Here is a 27,310-nt window from a genome sequence, read left to right on the forward strand (position 1 = left end):
TTTGAAGATGTACCTAAGGTAGTGGACAGGGAAATGTCTCTGGCTGTTATTTATATGGACTTCCAGAAGGCATTTGATAAAGTCCCACATAAGAGACTGTTAACTAAGATGGAAGCCCACGGAGTTAAGGGCAAATTATTGACATGGTTAGGAAATTGGTTGAGCGGCAGGCAATAGAATGTGGGATAATGGATAAGTACTCAAATTGGCAGGAAGTAACTAGTGGTGTACCACAAGGATCTGTGTTGGGGCCTCAATAATTCAGCATAAAGGCGCAAGTTATGCTGCAGCTGTACAAAACCCTGGTTAGACCCCACTTGGAGTATTGTGAGCAGTTCTGGGCACCACACCTTCGGAAGGATATATTGGCCTTGGAGGGAGTGCAACTTAGGTTTACAAAAATGATACCTAGACTACAGAGGTTAAGGTTTTTTTTTCCAATTAAGGGTTAATTTAACATAGTCAATCCACCTACACTGCACATCTTTGGGTTGTGGGGGTGAGACCCTCGCAGAAACGGGGAGAATCTGCAAACTCCACATGGTCAATGATCCGGGGCACAGGGGTTATGTTATGAGGAGAGATTACACAAATTAGGCCAGTTTTCACTGGAATTTACATGGTTGAGAGGTGATCTGATCGAAGTATTCAATACATTAACAGATAAAGATAAACTGTTTCCACTGGTTGGAGATTGTAAAACGAGGGGCATAGTCTAAAAATTAGGGCCAGACCATTCAGGAGAGATGTTGGGAAGGATTTCTTCACGGAAAGAGTGGGAGAGGTTTAGAAGTCTCTCCCACACACTGCAGTTGAAGCTAGAACAGTTGTTAATTTTAAATCTGAGATAGATAGATTTTTGTTAAGCAAAGATATTCAGGGATGTGGGCCAAGGGCAGGTATATGGAGTTGGGTCACAGATCAGCCATGATCTCATTAAATGATGGGCAAGCTCAAAAGGGCTGAATGGCCTACTCCTGTTCCTATGAGTCCAGAACTAGGGGTTTTAAAATTAAGGGTTGTCCTTTTAGGATAGAGATGAGGAGAGTTTTTATCTCTTGAGGCTTGTGGAACTTTGGAATTCTGCTTCATAAGGCGGTGGAGGCGGCATCATTGAATATTTTTACGGTGGAGGTAGGTAGATTCTGCTTAGGCTAGGGAATCAAAGGTTAGCGGGAGTAGGTGGGAATGTGGAATGCGATATGCAAACAGGCCAGGCATGATCTTATTAAATGGTGGAGCAGGCTCGAGGGTCAGAATGGACTACTTCTATTTCTTTTTTGTGTGTTTGTATGATCTTATTGAAATTCCAAGAGGCATGACAGGGTTGACGCTGAGAGGATATTTCCTCTGGCTGTGGAGTCTAGAACTAAGGACACAGTCTCAAAATTCAATCTGAAATGATAACTTACTTCACTCAAATTCTCTACCGTACGCAGCTGTGGGCGCTCAATCATTAGTTACAGGTCAACAGGAATATAGTCATAGTGTGGGAAAGAGTAGCTGAGAATCTCTGTCTCTAGTGGGTATTCTGGTGTCAGGCAGGCTTGTTTACCAAAGTGGAAATCTTCATTTGTCAGAATTTAAGCTGATGAATATGAACATTATTCTGGAGTTTTTGATGATGTTGTGGAATGATTTAACCTTTTACAGTTTGTTTGGACTACACAAGAAAGTTGTCAACGTTGTTCATAACTTGCTGTCGAGTCATGACTCAGACCCTCGGTATGCTGATCTGGATGTGAAAGCTCGTGTGGCCATGTTATACTTACCAATGATTGCCATCATTATGGAAGCCGTGCCGCAGTTGTATGACTTCACAGGTAACTTAGCCTTTTGTCGGGTCTCTTCAAAGCTGTCGAGAAATTTTAAACGGTATTGAGATATGTAAGGATATCGAAAGTGGTTAATTGAAATTCCATTGTTACCCTTGAGAGGGGCCACTCAAAGCTTCTCTTCTTTGGAGCATTTAAAATAGATGCACATTGGTGATTTTCATCAATATAAAGAAAAAATAGATGGGTTGCCAAAGAAAATAATAGGAGGGATGACCAAAAGTTTGGTCATAGAGATTAATTTTAAGAAGGATTGAAGGGTAGAGGTGGATAGGTTTATGGAGGCAATTCAAGAAGGCACAAGGCACACTGAAGGCACAATTGCCAATGGTGGGTGGAGGGATAATCAAAGGAGAGAAACAGAGGAATAGACATTGTGGGGAATGGGGGCGGTTGTAAAGTTGGAAGAAGTAAGAGAGATAGGTGGCAGGATTCTCCGACCCTCCATGCCGGAATCGCACCCGGTGCGAGGGCGGAGAATAGCCATTTGCGCCGGAAATCCGGCACGATGGCACTTCCGCGATTCTCCGTTGACCCGCCAGTCGCGCGCGTGGTTGCCGCGGCGCCAGATGGGGGCTGCTGAAAGACGCCCCCGCAGCGATTCTCCGCGGTCGACCGGCCGAACTCCCACCGAGTACCGCCAGCATGGTTCCAACCTGGTACCACCCGGCGGGAGTTCGGACCCGCGGCCGCGGTGGACGTCCTGGTGGGGGGATCTGACTCCTAGGGGGCCTCCACGGGGTCCAGGCCCGCGATCGGGGGCAATCGATCAGCGGGCGCCCGCGATCTGGAGGGGACCTACCTCCTTCCGCGCGGGGCCGCTGTAGATCTCCGCCATGAAATGGCAGCCACACGCATGTGCCGGCGCGGAGACGGCAACCACGTGCATGCGCGGACCCGCGCCAGCCGTGGAGAGCCGCCTTTCGGCGCTGAAGCAGCGCGCATCACTCCAGCGCCGTGCTGGCCCCCTGAAGAACGCTGAATTGCTGGGCCAGGAGGCCTGTTGACACCAGCGTACGCCACTCCGGCGTTTACGCCGGCATCAACACTTGGCCGGGATTTCGGAGAATCCCGGCCAGGGAGAGCAAGGCAGTGAAGTAAGTTAAACTCGATGATGAGAATTTAAAAATTGAAATGTTGGAGAGCTGGGGCTGATATTGACCAGCGAAGACGAGGATAATAATCAAGTACGATTTGATGCAGGATTAGAAATAGGTAATAATAATCACTTATTGTCACAAGTAGGCTTCAAATGAAGTTAGTGAAAAGCCCTTAGTCGCCACATTCTGGCGCCTGTTCGGGGAGGCTGGAACGGGAATTGAACCCGCGCTGCTGGTCTTGTTCTGCATTACAAGCCAGCTGTCTTAGTCCACTGCAGCCCCATTGGAGTGTGAGAATAGTTGTGTCTGGAGGTGGAAAGGGAAGGATGAAGGTGTCTGCAGCAGATGGGCGACAGCAGGGGCAGAGTTGGATGATGTTACATGTGTAGAAGGAAGCAGTCTTTGTAATGGAGACGATATTGGGTCAGAAACTCAGCTTGGGGTTGAATAGGAAGCCAAGTTTGGAAACCGTCTATAGAATTGGGCGCAAGTCTGAGAGGTGAGATCAGGTCAAAGGACTAGGAAGGGGTTTAGGAAATTGAAGCATTGCTATGCAAGGACAGATACTGGGCTGGGGTTTCCGGCTGACCCCGCTGCGTGTTTTGCGGTGGCGGAGGTGGCCAGGCCAGCCATTGACCGGTGGTAGGATCTTCTGGTCCCGCCGCTGTCAACGGGGTTTCCGGTTGTTCGCATTCCGCTGCCGCTGGGGAACCCAGAATGGCCGGCAAATCCCACCCACTGAATCATTCTGCAGCCCTTTTTACAATATAACACATGTGGCCTCGTTTACTCATTCAACAAAGCCCCTTCTGCTCTCAGGATTTTTGGGGTGACTAAAAACTGACCTTAAAATTAGGTTCTGGCTGTTCGGGGAGGCTGGTACAGGAATTGAACCCGCGTTGCTGCCTTGCTGCATTACAAGCCAGCTATTTAGCCCAGTGTGCTAAACCAGCCCCTAATATTTCATAGGTGGTATATTCCAGATTGCTGCACAGCTATGCACTCACGTACCTTTGAAGGAAAGTTGCTCAGATCCCCAGCTGATACTTTATGAAGCCAGTGAACTCAGGTGGACAGAAACTTCCCTGAAATTGCTGATAGTTTAAAGGTTCATGTTTGGCCTCAGATTATCAGTAATGAGTTAGTATATCTCACATCAGCCCCTTAGGAATTAAATGAAAACCGAGGTGGAGGTCAGAAAAAAAAGCTTTGAAAAGGACACCATCTCTATGAAACATTAATAAACTGTCATTTTCAAAAAGTGGAGACCTAAAAATATTTTATTTACTTGTCCACATTACTCCACATGTTCAGAACACAATGATAATTGCTGAAATAATTTAAATCATTACATCTTTTTCTTGTATTGAGGAGTGGAATAGAAGGAGCTTTTCATGAAAATGTTAAATATTTCAGTGATGAATGGAGCTGAGGTGGAATAAATTGCCATTAGGTTCTCACTTCAGATCGACAGGAGAGTTATCCTGTTTGATGCGTACTTGTATTAATAAGATCAAAATAAGATATATTGCTTCCTCCATAGTTCAATAGTCTGGTCATATCCACACTCAAGGGACACTTGGTGAAATACTAGGCTTTTTCTAGAACCTGTGCAACTGTAGCTGAGTAAAGGGGCAAGAATTACTGTGCACTTTTACATTTTTCAAGGGATGTGGGCTTCACTGGAAAGGCCAACATTGTCGCCCTTCCCTAATTGCCCTTGGAAAGGTGGTGATGAACTGCTGCCATATACTGTTGAAGTCCATGTGGTGTGGGTACCCCCACAGTGCTCTTTAGGAAGAGAATTCCAAGATTTTGATCCAGTGACAGTGAAGCAGCAGCAATATAATCCCAAGTCAGGATGGTATGTAGTTAGGAGGGGAACATGTGGTTGGTGGTGTTCCTGTGCTTCTGCCCCCCTTGTCCTTCCAGGTGGTAGAGGTTGCAGATTTTGAAGGTGCTGTCGAAGGAGCCTTGGTGAGATGGAGCCTTGGTGAGTTGCCACAGTGTATCTTGTTGTACCAACTGCTCTCACTGTGGTGGAGGGAGTCAATGTTTAAGTCAATGGAAGGGGTGCCAATTAAGCAGACTGCTTTGTCCTAGATGGTGTTGATTTTCTTTTGTGTTGTTGGATCCTCACGTATCCTAGCAAGTTGAGAGGATTCCATTTCATTCCTAGCTTGCGCCTTGTAGATCCTGAACAGACTTTTGGGGAGTCAAGAGATGAATTTCTCTCCTCAGAATTCTCAGTCTCTGACCTGCTCTGTAGCCACAGTATTTATATTGCTGATCCAGCTTAGTTTCTAGCCAATGGTAAGCCCCAGGATGTTGTTAGTGGGGCTTCAGCGATGGTAATGACATGGAATGTCAAGAAGAGATGGTTAGATTCTCTCTTGTTGGAGACGGTTATTGACTGACTCTTGTGTTGCGTGAATGTTATTTGTCACTTTTCAGCCCAACCTGAATGTTGTCCAGGCCTTGCTGCATATGGACATAAACCACTTTGTATCGAAGGAGCTGTGAATGATATAGAATGTTGTGCAAGCATCAGCGAACATCCCCACTTCTAACCCTATAATGGTGTGAAGGTCATTGATGAAGCAGCTGAAGACTGTTGGGCTTAGGACACTACCCTGAGGAACTCCTGCAGTGCTATCCCAAGACTGAGATGACTGACCTCCAATCACAGCCATCTTCCTTTGCACTAGGTATTCCATCCAGTGGAGAGTTTCCCCCTGATTCCCACTGACTTCAATTTGACGCGGGGCTCCTTGATGCCACACTCAGTCAAGTATTACCTTGATGTCGAGGGCAGTGACTCTCTCCTCACCTCCTGAGTTCAGTTCTTTTGGACTAAAGCTGTAACGAGGTCAGGAACTGAATGAGCCTGGAGGAACCCAAACCGAGCATCAGTGAACAGGTTATTGTTATGTAAGTGCCTCTTGTTGGCACTGTCGACGATATCTTCAATCACTTTGCTGATGGAGAGTGTACTTGGCTGGTAATTGGCTGGATTGGATTTGTCCTGTTTTGTGGATAGGACAAACTTGGACAATACTGCAGCTGTACTGGAACAAATTCAGGGCCCATAGCCGTTTCAGTATGCAGTGCCTTCAGCCGTTTCTTGACATCATGTGCAGTGAAGGCTGGCTTCTGTGGTGTTGAGGCCTCAGGAGGAGGCGGAGATGGATCATCCACTCGACACATCTGGCAGAAGGTATTGCAAATGCTTCAGCTTTGTCTTTTGCACTGATGTGCTGGGCTGCCGCATCATTGAGGATGGGGATATTTGTGGAGTGTCCTCTTCTAGTGAGTTGTTTAATTGTCCATCATTCACAACTGGATGTGGTAGGACTGCAGAACTTTGATCTAGTATGTTGGTTATGGGATCTCCTTGTCAATTGCATCTTTCGCTGTCTGGTATGCAAGTTTTGAGCCAGGGTTGAAATGAAATGAAAATCGCTTATTGTCACGAGTAGGCTTCAAATGAAGTTACTGTGAAAAGCCCCTAGTCGCCACATTCCGCCGCCTGTTCGGGGAGGCTGGTACGGGAATTGAACCGTGCTGCTGGCCTGCCTTGGTCTGCTTTAAAAGCCAGCTATTTAGCCCTGTGCTAAACCAGCCCCAGTGATCCCTTGGCTTGTTGATAATGGTCGATAGTGGGGGTATGTCGGGCCATGAGGTTATAGATTGAGATTGAATACAATTCTGCTGCTAATGACCAACAGCACCGCATGTTTGGCAATTTTGAGCTGTTAGGTCTGTTCTGAATCTATCCCACTTAACATGTGGTGCCAGATAATACGAGGGAGGGTATGCCCAGTGTGAAAATGGGACTGTGTCTTCACAGGGACTGTGCACTGGTCATTTCTACCTATAATGTCATGGACAGGTGCATCTGCAGCAGGTAGATTGGTGAGGACAAGGTCTGATCAGTTTTTCCCTTTCGTTGGCTACCTTGCCACCTGCTGCAGGCCTTGTCTGGCTGATATGTCCTTCAAGATTGACCAATTTGGTCAGTAGTGGTGGTACCAAGTCACTCTTGGCGATGAATGTAAGTCCCCCAGTCATAGTAACTCTGTGCTCTTGCTACCTCAGTGCTATTTCCAAGTGGTTCGACAGGAGGCATACTTATTCATTAGCTGATGGTAGTTGGTGGAAATCAGTACGAGGTTTCCTTGCCTATGTTTGACCTGATACCATGAGGCTTAATGGGGTCCAGAGTCAATGTTGAAGACTCAGAGCAACTCGCTCCCGACAGTATACCCACAGTGCCGCATGGTGATGGTGGGGTCCAGGATATTGGCTATAAGATATGGGGCGAAATTCTCTGGAAATGGCGCGATGTCCGCCGACTGGCGCCCAAAACGGCGCAAATCAGACGGTTATCGCGCCGCCCCAAAGGTGCGGAATGCTCTGCATCTTTGGGGGCCGAGCCCCAACCTTGAGGGGCTAGGTCGGCGCCGGACGAATTTCCGCCCCGCCAGCTGGCGGAAAAGGCCTTTGGTGCCCCGCCAGCTGGCGCGGAAATGACATCTCCGGCCGCTGACCGCCAGCGGGGGCAGATTGCCCCGCGGCCCCCAGGACCCCGGAGCCCGCCCGCGCCGCCGTGTCCCGCCGTCCCAAAGGTGGTTCAATCCACGCCGGCTGATGTGGGTTGACAGCGGCGGGACTTCGGCCCGTCACGGGCCGGAGAATCGCCGGGGGGGTAGGGGGGGGGGGCGCCAACCGGCGCAGCGCGATTCCCGCCCCCGCCGAATATCCGGTGCCGGAGAATTCGGCAACCGGCGGGGGCGGGATTCACGCCAGCCCCCGGCGATTCTCCGACCCGGCGGGGGGTCGGAGAATCCCGCCCATGGTCTGAAATTGTTGAACTCAAATTGAGACTAGAAGGCTGCAATGTCCTAATTAGAAGATGTGGTGCTGTCCTTTAAGCTTGTGTTGGACTTCAATGCAGCAGACAGGACAGAAAAGCGAGTGTGAGAGCAAGGTGGCAAACCAAAATGGCAAGTGACTGGCAGGTCAGGGTCATGCTTGTGGACGGAATGGAGATGTCCTACAAAGGTTCTACATTTGATCCCCCCAATGTAGAGGAGGCAGCATCGTGAAGAGTTAATATAGTATACTAAATTGAAAGAAGTACAAGTGAATTGATGCTTCACCTGGAAGGAGTGTTTCGCGCCTTAGGACAGTTAGGAGGGAGGAAATGAAGGGGCAAGTATTACATCTCCTGTGATTGCATAGGAAGGTGCCTTGGGAAGCGGATGAGATGTTGGAGGTGACAGAGGAGTGAGGAAGGGTGTCACGGAGGGAACAGTCCTTGTGAAATGCTGATGGGGAGGTGAGGGAAAGATGTGTTTGCTGTGGCATCATGCTGGAAATGGCAGAGGATAATCCTTTGAATGTGAAAGCTGGTGGGGTGGAAGGTGAGGACAAGGGGGTACTCTATCAGAGCTCTGGGAGGGAGGGGAAGGGGTAAGGGCAGAAGTGTGGAAAATTGACTTGGGCAAGATTGCAGGCCCTGTCAGCCACAGTGAAGGGGAATCCTCAGTTGAGGAAAAAAGGAGACTTGGGTAATTAGCAGTTTAGTGGACATGGGCTTGAAGGAGCAAGAGCTGGGCCTCAGACAACATACGCTCAGAGAGAGCATGAGGGAAGATGGGAGAGCAAAAATAGAGAAAGCTTGAGCTTAAAACCAAGACTTGGGGAGACCAGAGAGGAGGTTTATTCCCAATGGTGGGGGAGTCCAGAACTAGGGGCCATAGTTTGAGGATAAGGGGCAAACCTTTTAAGGCTGAGGTGAGGAGACATTTCTTCACCCAGAGAGTGGTGAATCTGTAGAATTCACTACCACAGAAAGTAGTTGAGGCCAAAACGTTGTGTAATTTCAAAAAGGAATTAGATATAGCTCTTGGGACTAAAGGGATCAAGGGATATGGGGGGAAGGCAGGATCAGGGGATGATCGTAATGAATGGCAGAGCAGGCTTGAAGGGCCAAATGGCCTCCTCCTGCTTCTATTTTCTATTTGGTCTGTTGGGCAAGACAAAAAGAAAGAAATGGTAGAGGCAGCTGACTGGATTGTCTCTCTGTTAGTCTGTGGGTTCCTCGCACTTGTTAGAGATGAGGGTGGAGAAGACAGTAGAGATGGGTTTCAGTTGGGAAAAGAAGCCTAGCGTTATCTTTGCATTCCAGGATAATCTCGGAATGTTGAGCATTTTTGGCAGGCAAAAGCAAGAACCTGATAGTATTTAATGTGCTCCGATCAAATCCGGCAATGAATGGAAAAGTCCGATGTTCACCATGTCTGTTCATATCAACATAATATTCACCAAGATCTCTAATATTCTGCCTGAGAAACTGCACCCTCGCCTTCGGTCCTTGAGCCATCCTGAAATGTTTAGTTGTGCATCAGCCAGCGCACTCTTCAGCTTCATTGGAAATAGGTGAATGCAGGCTCTAGATATACATTAGTCCTTTTTTTAAAAACATGCCTTTCTGGGCATAAAACTATTTCAGATATCAGTGACTGCTTCAAAACATGTAATAGCCTTTGAATCAGTATTGCCAACAAATGAGTTATTCCAGGATGTTTGTTTGGAAGTAAACATTTCAGACTCAATATTAAGTGTCATCTTTTCCTCTTTCTTCTGCCTCCCTTTCCTGCAAGAATCCCTCAATCAGCGAGGACGTTCCACTGTTATAACTGCAGATGACTATGAGAGTGAAAGCAGCAGCATGATCAATCAAACCGTTGCCATGGCAATCGCAGGAGCCTCCGTTCCACAGCTTTCCCGACCGAGTAGTTTCTTGCTGACACCTGGGGTAACACAAACCTCTCCTTTTATTATAGAAACCTAGATGACAGCCTCAGGCACATAATGCAAGTCACCATCCATTTAAAAAAGTGGGAGAGAAATTGGTTAGCTGAGTTTTAACAGGAGAAAGCAAAGACTAAGAGGATAAAGAGTTTGACATTTTATGTAAGAATTGCCTAGGAGATGATGAGTCATTATTTTAATTTAATGAGGAAGGAAGAATTTGCAGGACAATATTTTCCCAACAAAAGAAAGAAGTAACTAGGATCTTTTCACGGCCTTCCCAATTTGCACAGCTACCTTTAAAGACTCCACTCCGTCCTCCAGGTCTCTCTGCTTCTGCACCCTTTTTTAAATTGTACCATTTAGTTTCTTTTGCCTCGCTAATCTTCCTATTAAAATTAATTGCTTCACAAGCGTCTGAGTCGGCCTTTTTTATCAATCTCAACCTCCTCCTCAGTTACACAAAGTCAGGTGCGAGGAGGTTAACATAAACACTGGCATGGACCGATCAGGCCAACTGCTCTGTTTCTACGCTGTAAATTTTTTATAACTCTATATACCACTTTTCCTGGCCTCCAGATATCCCACAGATAATGAAGTATTTTTGCCACTGTTGTAATGTAATTCTTAGTTGCAGGATATCACAAACAACAGTAAGATAAATCTTCAGGGGCAGCAGGGTGGCAGGGTGAGTTAGCCCTGCTGCCTCACGGCGCCGAGGTCCCAGGTTCGATCCCGGCTCTGGGTCACTGTCCGTGTGGAGTTTGCACATTCTCCCCGTGTCTGCGTGGGTTTCGCCCCCACAACCCAAAAATATGCAGGCTAGGTGGATTGGCCATGCTAAATTGCCCCTTAGTTGGAAAAAATTAATTGGGTACTCTAAAAAAAAATTTTTTTTAAAGATAAATGATCAGATAACCTGGTTGTGATGTCAGTTGAGGTAAGGATTTTGGCCAGCACACTGGGAGTATTCAACTAGGATCTTTGCATCCACTTAAGATGGCAGACATAGCCTTATTTTAGCTTCCAATTCTGTGCCTTCAATAGTGCAACTCAATACTGCGCTGATATGTCAACCTAGAATAACTTGCTTCACTCTGGAGTGGGGCTAGGCCCATGACTTCTGACTCAGAGGTAGATGTGCTACTACCACTGAGCCAAGCTGAGACCGCCTAGGAAGAATAACAAAAGTGTAGTAGTTACAAAATAGGAAACAGAAAGATGGGATGCTAGAGATAACAGATGAATCTTCTTTGAAGCAAGTGAGTGTTAGTAAATAATAGAGTTGCAGTAGTTCATCTACACTATAATGACAAGTTTTCCTTTGATTTGTTTAGACTGGACGCCAGTATACAACCTTCTCGGCAGAATCAAGCCGCAGCTTGTTGATTTGCCTTCTCTGGGTTTTAAAAAATGCAGACAATATGGTTCTGCAAAAGTGGTTTGCAGATCTCGCCATCCTTCAACTGAACCGATTGTTAGACTTGATGTATCTCTGTGTATCCTGCTTCGAGTACAAGGTACAGTTAAATCAAAAACACCGACTTTCCTGTTTCCTTTGGAGCCTATTTTAAAATACTGATAGATGTATGTATGCTTGTGCATATCAAACTTTTGGTTAGCCATGAGTAGTGGAGCCAACAGCAGAGGTGCTACTATTGACTTAAATGCATCTGTACAATGGAGGGTTCAAAACAAATCAGTCCATATTCTTCTTTAACTCCTGTCCTGTGCTTCCTGCTGCAAAGTTCTATGTTTATGGTTGTCAGATGAGGTTAGAATTGAAATTTTTGTGAGGCATTTTGTAGTCCAACTCCCACCCTTTGTCCAAGTTCACAAAAAGGTACTGGAGAAATGTAGAATCAGCACCTAAGAGTCTTCCAAAAGATGAGGTGATGACTGAACATTTATTTAACCTTGTGTCAAATCATTACAGGGCAAGAAAGCTTTTGAACGAATGAATAGTCTGACATTCAAAAAATCGAAGGACATGAAAGCAAAACTTGAAGAAGCAATTCTTGGAAGCATTGGAGCTCGGCAGGAAATGGTTCGTCGTAGCAGAGGGCAACTAGGTACATTCATCCTGTTCCAGCTCATTGTTCTAACTTTACCTTCTTGTTTTGTCAGAACCAAATTCCCAGTCATATTCCTATTCACAGCATCTTTCTCCAACCACAATGTACTTCACATGGATTCCAGTTGAACTTCCCTGAAATGTGCATCATATTTAATGTCTCGTCAGCTATAGCTCTCCTGATTATATAGAATCTGTCCTCTCTACTATGCACTGCTGCTTGAATGCTGTTAACTTCTGTAACATTAGTGGTTCAATCTATACTGTAATTGTTCCCATCCTCAGTTTCACATCATTCTGCAGTTGCATTTTAACATTTTTAAAAACCTTTTTTCCTTTCAGTGGGCAATGAATGGGAGCTGCAGTTGCATGCCAGCCATTCCCATAAATGTTCTTTCCCTCACTGTCTTCTAACCTCATCTATCTTTCCAACTCTGTTTCTGGATTTTTAGCACCTGCTTTAACTTTGACCTTCATGCCTTTGAACAATCTGTTTTCAGAAAGGACTATAGCTTCACCCCTGAAATATTTTTCTTCCATGTTTGTTCAACTCTCTCTGTCACAGATATAAAAGATTTCTAAATTGTAATCATTTGGTAGTACAGAACGAAACTATTACTAAGAAAAAGAAACAGACTGTCAAAGCTTTGTGTCCTGTCCTCATCAGGGCATTTCGCAAGAATGGCAAATTTCAAAGGGAGCAGCAAATTATATTGCATGGAAAAGGGGTGCTGATTTTTTGGCAAGTTGACTCTGATTGGTCAAGGCATTACCATGGTGAATGCACTAGGAACTGCTGTTCCCCAGGCATTTGTTTACTTCAAAAAAGGTGCAATGCCTGGACATGGCCCATTTTCTTGTAGAGGATAGGACCCTGTATATGAATGTATGTAGCTTTTAACAAACACATTCTGATCCCGACTGATCATTTTCAGCTGGTTGTTAGTGTCATTCTTTTTTTGTTTTGTTTATTATTTTAAGTACCCAGTTATTATTTTTTTCCCAATTAAGGGGCAATTTCTTAGGGTGGCCAATCACCTAACCAGCACATCTTTGGGGTGCGGGAGTGAAACCCACACAGACATGGGGAGAATGTGCAAACTCCACACGGACAGTGACCCAGAGCCCGGTTCGCACCTGGGTCCCCAGCGCCGTAGGCAGCAGTGCTAACCACTGTGCCACGATGCCGCACTCATTAGTGTAACTCTTAGCGCACTCAGGATTTTCAAGTGCTGTCCAATCACAGAATCATATCTAACAATAATAGTAATCTTTATTAGTGTTGCAAGCAGGCTTACATTAACACTGCAATGAAGTTACTGTGAAATCCCCCAGTCACCACATTCCGGCGCCTGTTCGGGTACACTGAGAGAGAATTCAGAATGTCCACTTTCCCTAACAAACACGTCTTTCGGGACTTGTGGGAGGAAACCCACGCAGACACGGGGGGAACGTGAAGACTCTGCATAAACAGTGACCTAAGCCGAGAATCAAACTCGGGTCCCTGACGCTGAGAAGCACCAGTGCTAACCACTGTGCTACCGTGACACCTATTAGACATTGTGTTAAGTTTTACAAGCACAGGCAAGTTGAGTGCAATCAGTACTCTGTTGCAAACAGTCGAATTAACGTGCTGTTTGATGCGATCCTCCAGCCATTTGAATGTACAGCCTATGTGCCTGGTATTGCAGCGGCAATTTATATACCACATTACTCATTTGTGTGGTAGGCACAATGTTTTTATTCGGCTTGATGGTAACTTCCTGAATGGAGAATAGATCACTTGGTTGCATGGTGTACCAAAAACAACCTCTCTCTAAATGTCGGCAAAACCAAGGAACTGATTAGTTAGATATTGAAAAATGTCTCTCGTGTTGATGCTGCACAGTAGCAGTATGAAATGACTAGTTTCACCTGTTGCTCAAATCTTTGAGCTATTTCATCCCTTGCAGGGTAATTTGAGGTAGATTGGGCATTTTTCGGATCCAAAAGTGGGATCCTTAGGCCCATTCTAGAATATGTGCAATACACAGCAAGCAATGATCTGATCAGGGTAGTCATAATCCACAGGATACGTAAGCCGTATTTCCCAATGACTGGCAGATCATATCAAAACAGCATGTCCCTTTGGCTGTCCACAATAGCCAGAGTACAAACTATATTTAACCAGCCTGTGCTTGCAAAACTTCGAACGTAATGTCTCATGTTAGATGTGATTCCACGATTGGATCTGTTGAACAATCCTGGGTGTGCTAAGAATTAGACTACCAACCAATTTAAGATTATCAATCGGGCTTTCAATGTGGCTCACTTATGCTTGCCATGAGGTACATATATTCAGAAGCAGGAACCTGTCTTTGGCAAGCCAATGGTAACGGTCTGCAGCATATGCTATCCGGTCCACAGCAGATGCTATCTCCCTGGCCCTACAATCAACACTCAGCAACAAGGACACCTACGTCAAACTGTTGTTCATCGACTACAGCTCCGCCTTCAACACCATTATCCCAACAGGACTAATAATCAAACTTTGCAATCTTGGACTTGACCCCTCCCTGTGCAGCTGGATCTTTGACTTCCTCACCAACACCCCGCAATCTGTCAGGATAAGCAACAGCACCTCGTCCATGATAGTCCTCAACACCAGGGCCCCGCACGGATGTGTGCTCAGTCATCTACTGTACTCCTTATACACACACGACTGTGTGGCAATATCTAACTCCAATTCGATCTACAAGTTTGCAGATGATACGTCTGTGGTGGGTCGTATCTCAAACTACGATGAATCAGACTACAGAATGGAGATAGATCACTTGGTTGCATGGTATACCAAAAACAACCTCTCTCTAAATGTCAGCAAAACCAAGGAACTGATCATTGACTTCAGGAAGCGCAACACGACACACACCGCTGACTACATCAATGGCTCCTGGAGATGGTCGATAGCTTTTTTTTGAAAATATTTTTTATTCTCCTTTTTCGCATTTTCTCCCAAATTTACACCCACCAACAATAAACAATAATCAGTAATAAACAATAATCAGTAACAAATATGTCAATCCCCACATCAACAACACCGATCCCATCCTCCCACCAAACCCAAAACATTCGCCCACATGTTCACACAAACAAATGGCAAAAAGGAATCAGGGATCACCCATAGCCACCATTAACACCCACCGCCCCCCAACCCTCCCACCCACCCCCCCCCACTAATGTTCGATGTTATCCAGTTCTTGAAAGTGCATAATGAATAATGCCCATGAATTGTAGAACCTCTCCATCCTTCCCCTCAGTTTAAACTTAACCTTCTCAAGAGTCAAGGATTCCAACAGATCCCCCCGCCACGCCAGAGCACAGGGTGGAGAGGCTGTTCTCCAACCCATCAGGAGCCGCCTTCGGGCGATCAACGAGGCGAAGGCTACAACATCTGCATCCGCACCCGTTTCCAACCCTGGCTGGTCCGACACCCCGAATATGGCCTCCCGGGGGCCTGGGTCCAGTTTCACGTGCTCCACTTTAGAAATTACCCTAAAAACATCCTTCCAGTAATCTTCTAGCTTTGGACAGGACCAAAACATATGAACGTGATTAGCGCCTCCCCCCCCACCCCCGCAACGTTCACACACATCTTCTACTCCTTCAAAGAATCTGCTCACCCTCGTGAGGTGTGCTCTGTATACAACCTTCAGCTGTATCAGTCCCAACCTTGTGCACGAGGTGGAGGCATTCACTCTCCGGAGCACCTCACACCAGAACCCCTCCTCCATATCCACTCCCAACTCTTCCTCCCACTTTGCTTTGATCCCTTCCAGTGGTGCCTTCTCCTCTTCCAAAATAGCTCCGTAAACCGCTGATACTACCCCCTTCTCCAGTCCCCCTGTCGTCAGCACCTCCTCCAGCAATGTGGAGGCCCGCTCCTCCAGGAAGTTCTGTATCTCCTTTCTATCAAAATCTCGAACTGCATGTATCTAAACATTTCCCCCTGCTCCAGTCCATACTTCGCTTCCAGCTCCTTCAATCCTGCAAACCAACCCCAAGAAACAAATCTTTCAGTGTCTTGATCCCCTTCTCTCATTTCCGAAAATTTCCATCCCATCTCCCTGGCTTAAATCTGTGGTTCCCCCGAATCGGCATTTGGTTGATAGCTTTAAGTTCCTGGGGGTCACCATCACCAACTATCTGTCCTGGTCCACTCACATTGATGCAACAGTCAAGAAAGCCCAACAACGTCTCTACTTCCTACGGAAGCTAAAGAAATTTGGCATGTCTGCATCGATTCTCTCAGACTTCTACAGATGTGCCATAGAGAGCATCCTATCAGGCTGCATCACAGTTTGGTATGGCAACTTGGCCCAAGATCGCAAGAAACTGCAGAGTGTGGTGAACTCAGCCCAACGCATCACACAAGCTTGCCACCCCCACATTGATTCTGTCTACACCTCCCGCTGCCTCAGGAAGGCAGACAGCATTGTCAGTGACCCCTCCCACCCAGGCTTTGCCCTCTTCCAGATCCTTCCATCAGGCAGAAGATACAGAAGTCTGAAGACTCGCACATCCAGTCATAGGAACAGCTTCTTCCGCACAGCTACTAGGCTCCTCAATGACTCTCCCTCGGACTGATCTTTTCCCTGTAAGAACACTATTCACGACGCCCTATGCTGCTCTTGCTCATGTATTTGTTTTGTTTGTCCCTTGTTCCACACTGTAACCAATCACTATTTGTCGATGTACTCTTTCTCAATGTACTCTGTCGATGATTCTTTTTGTCTACTATGTATGTACTGTGTACGTTCCCTTGACGGCAGAAAAATACTTTTCCCTGTACTTCGGTACATGTGACAATAAATCAATCAATCAATGTGCCCAGACATTGAGCCTTTCTTGAATTAAACAAAAGCCTGGAGGATAATCATCCCCTGCTGCATTTGCCATGGCAACGTCTTCATCAGTCAATTTGCCAACCAATCAGCACTCTTTCCTCATGCAATATAAATTTTTTTCCATTTGAAATTTGGCATTCTTGCACCTGTCGTGATGAATGTAAGACAACAAACTTTGACGACATGCCTCTTTTTCAGCAATTTCTAAATTATTAATAAAACCTCCTTACGCGGAAGTGACATTTCCATTATTTTTCACATAGTCTTTGAAGAAGTGCTTTGAACAGTAAACACGGTTCCTTTAAGCACCAATTACTCTGAGCTCATTGTAATGTTTCTTCTTTGTGCAGAACGAAGTCCATCTGGAAGTGCATTTGGAAGTCAAGAAAATCTGAGGTGGAGGAAAGATATGACCCACTGGCGCCAAAACAGTGAAAAACTCGACAAGTACGTTAAGTATTAGGAGGTTGATATAGTACACATAATGGAAAAGGCACCAAAGCACTGACAATGAATTTTAACTGACTAAAAGTTTGTAAAAGTGGGATATCAATATGAATTAATTGTACAATATCAGCAATTGTTGCACCTAAATGGCCTACATCTTAATAGGTGTTCTGATGCCGGTAGGTGAAAAGCCTTCCACACCATGGAATATGGAGCAAGCACAGTGCTCCAGAAGACAGACTTTATTGGGCGGGATTTTCCAGCCGTTCCCACCGGCGGGATCATCTAATTCCGCCAATGTTGACCCTCACGCTGCAGGTTCCCCGGTGGCAGAGGGTGTGAACAACCTGAAACCCCATTGTCAGCGGCAGGACCGGAAGATCCCACCACCAGGGCCGGGGGAGGGGGGGTGACAGGGGAACGAGCCGTGAGGTTGGGGTGACCCCCCACAGGACTGGGGTGGTATCCAGCCACAGACCGCCATTGCCGTGGCCTGCAAGGCAGCCAGCCCACTTGCTGCGCACCCCACTGACCACCCAACATGGCCCTTGGTTCTGCAGAGAGACACTGGCTGTATGGTTGTAACAGTAGTAACAGGTTTTTAATGTGACAATGTACATACAGGTTTGTGTCCTCGCCCCTATAACTAAACTGTACCCTGCACCATGCCAACTTAACTAGTGAATAACTTTTTGGCCTTATGGGCCCTGACGCTATGTCTATGTGGTTCCCCAGACGGTACAGCAGGAGTGAAGGTGACCTGCTGTGATTCCTGCCCTGTGCCCTGGGTCCCCATTGGCAGGCGTCTTCTGGGGCGACTGGGCCAGAATGGGCCCGGCTGCTGCTCGGGTGTCCCAGGTGGTGTGGTGCCGCTCTGTTCTGCTTGCTGGCTGTGCACCAGAGACAGGAGTGGGGGAGTCTGAGGTGCTGCAGTGTTCTGGCACCTCCACTGCGGGAGTCACCAGCATGGGCCCCAGCACCTCCTCCTCCCTTGGGGTGCCCGATTGCCCCCGGGCTACTCCATGGGACGGGGATGCAAGCAGAGCTATCCCCTGAGGCTCCCCCACCACCTGGCGCTGCCAGTCCTGGGGGCCCGCTCTGGTCTCGACCAGGGTCTGCATGCTAATAACCATGTAGCACAGGGAGTGGACCATCTCCATCTGGGACTGCGCCACATCACCCATTGACTGTGCCAGTACCCTCTGGACCTGTGTCACATCAGCAGGTGGCTGCGCCATCTCTCACTGGGACTGGGCCACCTCCCTCTGTGCCTGTGCCATGCTGGCCAGTGTCTGGGCAATGCTGCCGATGTTCCCAGCCATTGCCTGCTGTAACTGGGCCACGCTCAGGAGCACCACTGCAATGTCCAGGTGGCTCTGGCACATGGTTGCCTGTGAGGCAGCAACCCTGTCCTGGGTCACGGCCAGAGCCTTTACAGAATGACCCATGCCTTGGACATGATGATCCATAGTCAAAACCATTGCCCCCAATGCCTCCACTGCAGATGCCACCCGTGCGGTGTTGGTCGGGGTGGCACACATTGTAGGCACTACTTCCTGCTCCTGCACGCAGTTGGACTCCTCCAACAGCACTTGCAGGTACTGGATGCTCGCTGACTACCCCTCATGTAGTCCCTGGCTCTGTGATTGCATCTCCACGATCGATGGGACTGTCCGTTCCAGAAGCCCGAAACCCATCTGGTAACTAGTCCCTCGGGTCAGCCCGCCCTCAGACCATCCGCCCCCTTGGGAGTTCCTACCTCCACCTTCTGTCCCGGGTCAACTGTGTGGTGCGCACCAGATAGTGTCCCAGGAGCCTCTTCACTAAAGTACCCAACCGAGGAGAATGTCTCTGGGAAGGTGGAGGTGTTGGAGTCAGCTGTGACGGAAAATTAGTGTCATCCTTCTACTCGAGCTCCGGGGTCTTCTGAGTGTCGGCCGGAGTGCTGCCATCCGAGCTGCTATCCTCGTCACTGCTCAACTTATGGGGTAGCTCCGGCTGAGGCACTCTGGCACTGGCTGGGGGCGAAGGACACCAGATGGACCCGCCCCATCTCCAGCTGCTTCTGCAAGACACAAGAGAAGATGCAAGATTAGGCTGGGGTGGTGGGGATGGGTGTGGGGAGTGTGGGGGTGGGTTTGGGGGGGTTTTGACATGCGTGTAGCGGGGAACCACAATTCAGCAGGGTCTCATTTCCTCGCCCATGGCCGAACTCCACCCCGGCGACCTCCCTTTCCTCCGGGCTGCCCACCACATCCAGGGCCCTCTGCCATGGTTAGGGGGCCACAGGTTCGGCGGTACCCCTCCTGTCTTCCCCCACTCCTGGCGGTTGTTGTCGACCTTCTCCTGGGGTGGGGGGGAAACAGAAAATGACAGTGGTAGACAGTCCGATGCATGCAGCCCAAGCGTGGGTAGCTGGTGGCCTCAGTGGCCAGGGCACCCGGCCATGGTGGTCGGTACAGGTGCTGGCAAGTGGTGCAGGGTGGGGGTTCGGTTGCCCTCTGTGACGGGGCTTAGTGCCGGGGCACACTGCTGCCTACTCACCCTGGCTGCCTTGAAGAGCTCGTGCAGATTTTTTTGGGCACTGCTGACCGGTCCGGATCATGTTGCACACGGTGCTCACGGCCTCTGCCAACAGCACCCAGGCACGGCGAATAGCGGTGGCTGGCAGCCTCCTTCCGGGCCAGGGTACAAGGTCATCCGCCTCTCCTCCACGGCATCCAGGAGGGTCTCAAGCTTTGCGTCCACGAAATGTGGAGCCACGCGTTTTACTACCATCTTGTTGGCTGGGATGGTGTGTGTGGGGAGTGAGGTGTGTATATGTGGCTGTAGCTTGTCAGCCTCCTGAGTGTCGATCGCAAAACCGGCAAATCCCACACCGTTTCTCATTGGAATCCATGTGGTGCCAGTGCTAGCCCCTGAATTGTAGCTGAATCGGTCCAGGTGCGGTGCCAGTTTTGCTTTCTTTGAAGACAACCGATTCTGCATCGGCGTCAACACCTCTCAGAAACGCTGAGTCCCACCCTTGGTCTGCATGACATCCTTCCAAGGTTGCAGTCATCTGTTTGGGCCTGCAGCCTCGGGAACCATCAGCCATCCTTATTCATATGGTGGATCCAGAGATGGCCAAATAGGTGGCCACCTCCCATAAGATTGACCATGAAATTGTTATGACCTGCAATTTAAAGTGGTTAAGGTCTTGCCTGATGACTCTCCTGCTTAAACAGCCTGCCAAACCCATTGGCCTCGACTTTTACAACCAATTTAGCTTTTTGGTAATCACCTAGAAGGAACCTGTCAACCATGGAATCATACATTCCGATGAAAAGCATCTCTTCCATTTGTTTTCATAAATAATAGTCATCAGGGCAACACGGTGGCGCAGTGGTTAGCACTGCTGCTTCACGGCGCTGAGGACGCGGGTTCGGTTCCGGCCCTGGGTCACTGTCCATGTGGAGTTTCTCCCTGTGTCTGCGTGGGTCTCACCCCCCCCCCCCCCAACCGAAAGAGATGTGCAGGGTAGGTGGATTGGCCACACCAAATTGCCCCTTAATTTTAAAAAAAGAATAAAACAAAAAAACATTTCAGTGATTCATTCTGTGAAGTTTTGGAATATTTTAAGAGGTTTGATGAGGTTTTAGACTTTTTAACCTCTGCTGAAAATAAATTATGAGTCCATGCATGCCTGCAACCCCCCATACCTTCTCCATGTGGCTCTTTTATTTAGATGTCACCAGGCTGTTCCACCATCAAAGCAATAATTGCTGAACTTGATCCTTTTTGCATCCAGTATTCATATATATTCTCTACCCACCAGGGTTTATTAAATAGCGATGTGCTAGAACTTTGGCTAAATTTATTAACTTCACCTGTATTGCATGAATTTTTTGCCCGTCTGAGGAGATTGTGCAGAGATTGGTGTGGGCGAATGATGTGTGCTGGGATTGGGCAAGCCCAATGGACTGAATGTTCTTCTGCACTTTTTCTCATCTTTTTATGCTCATGTTAAGGTCAACTGTATTGCTACTACCACTGACTGGACACATATTTGTTAGCTCAGCACAGACTGGGGACAGAACGTGGTACTCTTCCCCGTCTGCATGACTCAGTACCACACAGGTAGTGGCTTTACCCAACTGAGCCACTTCAGGTTACCAAGAGTGATCCTACTTTAGAATTATTGGGTGTTAAGATTTGCTCTTGTTCTGTCTCACTGCCTATATCCTAACTCACAGCTGTAATTATTTCTTCACATGTGCTGTTTTGTTAAAGAAGCCAGAAATCTGTCAGGTACGGTAACACTGGATGCTGCTTTCATCCCCGCTTCTGCATTATCTGGGTGAAAAAAACTCAAAACTTTGTAATTTCATCCCTGGGTTGCACCTGGGATGAGATTGCATTCTGTGTGGTGCGTTAACCTGCTAGGTGTACATGTGTGTGCTTGTGTTAATAATTATTGTGTGGCGAGCTCCGCAAAATAACACATTTAAATCTAAAATGGAAAAATTAAAAGTTTCATTAATTATTAGAACATTTTATTAATGGATCTGATCTTTTAGAAACCTTAAGTTTTAATTGCAGATGCTGGTGTTGGTTTTTCAGTTTTATCAAGAGAAGTCACTTATGTGTATTTTTTGATCTGAAGATCATATTTCTGCTCCTTTCTCAAATCCCAATACATTTACACTCCAGTGATGGCTCTTGCCAATGGGTGGGTGCTTTACTTCGGCACTGAACCATTTCAACTGGGGGATCATTTCATCTAAACACTGTGAGTAACACGATCTGACACTAACTCCCCCCTCTCACCCACCACCTCCCAAGGAAACTTCACTTCTCAATCTTAGTTCATCTCAGCTGGGGGTATGGTAGGGAAGCTGCAGTTAGCCCTAGCACATCCAAGAACTGACTGCTGATCATTGTCCAGTGACAGAGTGGTGAATTTTGTTGTGAGCAGAGATCTGAGCTGCAAAGGGCTCTATAGTCAAATAGTCTTCAAACACTCATCGGGATTCACAATTCACAAGTGTCTCCTTGGGTGAAACACTTTTGCCATTGTACCACAGCATGAGCCAAGAAGCAAAGATGAGGAAATTAAAATGATGCAGGGTGTACAATGCCAAATAATTATTTGTTCTGAACCTAGTCTTTATTTCATGCGTTACAAAAATAACTGCATTTTAAACATATTTTATGGGCTGTGAAGTGCTTTGGGATGACCTGTGATCATGCAAAGCACTACATAAATGCAAGAACATAGAACATACAGTTGTTATGGGCCAGGGTTTAGAGAACCCCAAAATGTATCATGGAGTTCACCTAACCCACAACTTTTAATAGATTGTGGTATGGGGTGCACACGGCTCACTCTACAGGTATGGTACAGCAGAAATGGACCAGTATTTTTTTAAACAAAACAATGTTTATTCTAAGAACTCAAGTTAACCTTTTTAAAACAAACAGTGAATATCTTAGCAACCATTAATTCAAAGATAACCCCCAAAGAATACAACACTAAGTAACCTGTATGCTGTCCTTTAACACCCAAAAGACTTAACAAACCTTTAAACATGAGCATATCAGGGTTTAAATTCAATACTGAAAACATTTATAATTCTGAATTCACCAAATGATTAAGAGATAGTCCTTCATGGCAGAGAGCTCAACAATACAGCTGCTTTGGCTGACTTCAGCTGCAACACACTGCAAAACGAAACCAAAAAGACAGACACACTCAAGCTTTTCTCAAAGTGAAACTAAAAAGCAGAACCAGAGCTCAGCTCCACCCACACTCTGACATCACTGCAGTAACATGAGCAGCCAAACATTTCTTAAAGCGACATTCTCATGACACAGTGCAGAAGGAGGCCATTCGGCCCATCGACTCTGCACTGATCCACTTAAGCCCTTACTTCCACCCTATCCCCGTAACCCAATAACCCCTCTTAACCTTTTTGGACACTAAGGGAAATTTAGCATGGCCAATCCGCCTAACCTGCACGTCTTTGGACTGTGGGAGGAAACCGGAGCACCCAGAGGAAACCCACGCAGACACTGGGAGAACGTGCAGACTCTACACAGACAGTGACCCAGCGGGGAATCAAACCTGGGACCCTGGCGCTGTGAAGCCACAGTGCTATCCACTTGTGCTACCGTGCTGCCCCTTAAAAAGTCTTTCCTTTTCTTTAAGGTTGGGACTTCAACTTTTGGAAGTGCTTCTTCCAAATAATTATTTGCTTTCCATTTGCAACACACATCCCAACACTAAAGGATGGAACTGCTTCCTTATGATCTCCAATACTGATGTTCATAAACCCCCTCTGATGTTGCAATGGCAGGTCTGATGAAGGATCGTAGGTGCAATCTATTCCCATATTTCTATGGTGTAGCATGTTGTGGCTCCAACACACATATCCAAGCCATTAGAACAAAACAATGTAATTCTCATATTGGTAGCAGAACTACTTACAATAGCATTTGTTCTATAGAATGACCCATGCTCCGAATTAATCCCTTTTATATTGCAGGGTGGATTTGGCAACACTGGGAAAGATGTATAATTATTTAAAGATGTGAACTCAAATAATCTAACCGTTTTGCATTGTGAACCTGCACATGCAAACTAAGAGGTTATTTTGCCTGTTACCAGAATAATGTGATAGCAGCTCACGTTTGCTGCCAGTGGCACTTTGCCTCTGGAGGCTATGACATAACTACTAACCAAAATGGTGTTCTATGCCTCCAAAAGAATGTATACTGCCTTATTTATATTACCGTTTACTGTAGAAATCAGTTTAATCACTACCGTATGTATAACATATATTTCCACTCTAATTTCCCTGTACCTGAGAAAGAAGATACAGTAGTAGGATTACACCCCTAGACAAAACGTTAGTCACATTCACTTTGACTTAGTGTTGAAAGAAGTGGCACAGGAGCCAGTGACATTGATCAAACAGATGTTGGCGCACTGACAAGTTATATATTGATGCTGACAAGAATGTAGTAACACACAATAATCTACTATTGTGTAAACAGGTTTGAGTATATGCACGTGGGGTAATGTATATTGAGAATGAGATGAAATTTTGTATTTAGTCAGTCTGGTTTGGCTTGGTGTTGTCATAGCCACTAATATGTTGCCACTTTTCTGGGGTTTAGCCCAAATAATTCCCCAAATTTAATTTTATAGATCGAAGACCAATAGTATAGTTAACAGGCTATAATGATTAGTGGATAGATACCATAGAAGAGTCAGCCTATCTTCATCTAATCTGTTTGATTTACGCAATCTTCTAGTTCATTGCTGTCTGTGTGCTTTTGTTCCAATGCTTGAAGTATATGTTTGCAGAATGCTTCCTCAGCATATCAGCCTGGACATTGAAAAACCTGGGGGAGCTCTGTTTGCGCTGGTTCGTATGCTGATCTGCATGCAGCTTGAAGATAAAACACTAAAACTGCAGTGAATAGAAAAATTGTAGCACAAATAACGAAATGCAAAATATGGCACTTAACTGTTTAATGCTTTATTCTGCAGAAATTAATTGATTTATTATAAGCAGTGCTTTTCATTTATGATATGTGCAAGATTCTATTTTAATATATTATTTTGCCATTGTTCTCTAGGTAGTTATTAAGGATATTTCCTAATACTGAAATATACTGAAAATAAGTGACTAAAAGTTTCACTTGGATTATATTCTGATTTTTATTATGCCAATAATCTTAAATTTTTTGGTGAAGAGCCTGAGAATTCATGGTGTATCTTTAGTTGTGCAAAGCAGATTTTGAAATTAACTTAGTTCTTTAAACTCATACACTCTTTGTTTCTTGGTCAGATCTTGCAAATAAATATTTCCTTCTGTCTTTCGATTCTTTTTCCCCTCGCTCGCTCTCTTTTTCTGCATCCCTTTCTTCCTCAATCCATCTGTCCGCCCTCTGCTGTCATATGGTGGTCTACCGTCATCTATCTTTATCCCTCTCTGTACCTCCTCTCTAGTCGTCTGGGATGAACTGCTGTGCAGCTATATGGAGTGGCATTATGAATTATATTCATATGCAGATGTTTAGAATTTCACTACATGTGAATGGAGCAATTATTTTCTTCCTCTTTTCCCTTTCACAGTATTCTCACTAATTAAACTTCATGTATAAAATATGAGCAGACAAAGATTGTTGTTTTGTTTTGTAAGTGGAAACACATCGGAGCACATTAAGTGCAACCTGTAAGTGCTGCTTTTTGAATCACCAACAAGACTCAATTTGTCTTGTATCTTGTTAGTTTTGTGCTTTTAAAGTGGTTTTAGGGGTTTGTATTACCCCATCAAATGTTTTCCCTCATTAATATAATCTTGTCCATTTGCACTTACGTAATGGACAGTACCACACATATTCCACCTGAAAATTGATAATAGCTGGCCATCTGTTTTAATCCTCTGGTATATGTCCTCCGATGAAGAACAGGATTCTTGATTTATTGACATCAACTATTTGAGCCATTATCTTACTTTGGTCCTTCTACATGTTCCAGATGTTGCTACATTTGGGTGCAAAAACCAGGGGGAATGGAAAGATCATGGGCTGGATTCTCCGATCCTGCGACTATGTCCGCAGGATCCGTCTGGTTTTATGACCAAAACGTTGGTGGCACACCCGCACCGATGCTCTGCCAAGTGGGGGGCTAGCAGCCACGCAGCGTAAAGCCCCTACATTTACTTGCGAATACGGCCAGAGAATGACCGGGTCCGTGGAAGCGCGCTGACCCACCCTGCCAAAAACTGCCCCCCGTAACCAGCCTCGCCACCCCCCGGACCACCCCCCACCCCTTTCCCCATGGAAGCCCCCCTTGCCAGTGGAAGGGCTCCCGCCCCTCCTCCCCTCTATTGTGGCGATGCTGAACTCAGTCCGCAGCCACCATGCCAGGTCCACGAACGGTCGCGAGCGACACCGTCGGGGACTCGGCACATGAAATGAAATGAAGTGAAAATTGCTTATTGTCACAAGTAGGCTTCAAATGAAGATACTGTGAAAAGCCCCTAGTCGCCACATTCCGGCGCCTGTTCGGGGAGGCTGGTACGGGAGCGGAGTGTCAGGGGAAGGCCTCAGGTGACGGCATGAGGCCATCCATACGGATTAGAATGCCGCTTTTGAGGAGGTGGAGCATCGCAAAATGGCGCCGCCCCTAATTGCAGCGTAAACGTGGATTCTCCGGCCGATCGCCGAACGTGATTTCGGCGTCGCCGATCGGGGAATCCAGCCCCATGCATTTTATATTTTCAGGCAGACTTTCATTTATATTGCAGTGCAATCCTGTTTTTTTTTAACTCTCTCTCGGAGGATGGGAGTCGCTGTCAAGGCCGGCATGTGTTTCCCAAATCTAATTGCCCTTGAAAAAGGGGTGGTGAGCTGCCTTCTTGAATGGCTGCAGTCCATCTGCTGTAGGTACACCCACTGTGCTGTTGGGAAGCCAATCCCAGAATTTTGATCCTACGACAGTGAAGGAATGATGATAAAGGGTGTGAATTAATGGCTGTGATACGCTTGAATGAGAGCGTAATGACGGCGTTAGATCGAGGGTGAGGCCAAATTCGGGAACTGCGGCAGACGTCGATCGGTTTGCGATCTAACTGACCCGCTCCCATTGGCGAAATCAGGATCCCGCCTAAGCGTGGAGAGAAACCAATAATCACCACTTAAGAGCAATCCCACAACAATTAATGCGTGCGTACAACCCCCTATCTAACAGTCTCCTGTGAACTAAGCGCTACCCCCAGTGAGTGGTCACGCAGACTCCAATTAGCATTCCATTTTAAGAACATGACGCTGGCAGAATGGCTGCTGCGGGGACCCGAGGAGGTGAGTAGCCATCTTCACTCCTGGACAATGAGCCCAGGGGCACTAGGGTTGCTGCCCCAGTGCTCAGGAGGGGTTTGGTGGAGGCCCGGCCAGGGCCAGCCTCGGTTGGGGTGGGCTGCCATCGGTGGGCAGGGTCGCCCCTGGGCTGGGGGGAGGGGTTGGTTGTCTCAGCGCCTGCGGGTCCACCATGCCACCCCCTGGATCATGTGTACCCGTTACGGGGGCAACCCCTGCCTGTCTGCGCCACCGATCACTCATAACTACCTCTGGCCGCACGCTGAAGGCTATTGCTAAGAG

At 46.8% G+C, this 27,310-nt stretch overlaps 1 protein-coding gene across 12 annotated transcripts in view; it reads left to right on the forward strand.

Annotated features, from left to right (window-relative positions):
• dock7 (dedicator of cytokinesis 7) overlaps positions 1-27,310 on the forward strand; it is a 292,969-nt gene that overhangs the window by 201,601 nt on the left and 64,058 nt on the right. For 7 of the 12 annotated variants that reach the window (XM_072511161.1, XM_072511168.1, XM_072511165.1 and 4 more), the window contains 5 exons: positions 1,654-1,823; positions 9,604-9,758; positions 11,092-11,274; positions 11,691-11,826; positions 17,062-17,158. In XM_072511161.1, the coding sequence (XP_072367262.1) occupies positions 1,654-1,823; positions 9,604-9,758; positions 11,092-11,274; positions 11,691-11,826; positions 17,062-17,158 (741 nt within the window). Of the gene's footprint in view, positions 1-1,653; positions 1,824-9,603; positions 9,759-11,091; positions 11,275-11,690; positions 11,827-17,061; positions 17,159-21,430; positions 21,449-27,310 lie in introns of all 12 variants that reach the window. The other 5 variants (XM_072511162.1, XM_072511164.1, XM_072511166.1 and 2 more) reach the window with 1 other exon arrangement.

Source organism: Scyliorhinus torazame, chromosome 7 (assembly GCF_047496885.1).
Source record: "Scyliorhinus torazame isolate Kashiwa2021f chromosome 7, sScyTor2.1, whole genome shotgun sequence".
NCBI lineage: Eukaryota > Metazoa > Chordata > Chondrichthyes > Carcharhiniformes > Scyliorhinidae > Scyliorhinus > Scyliorhinus torazame.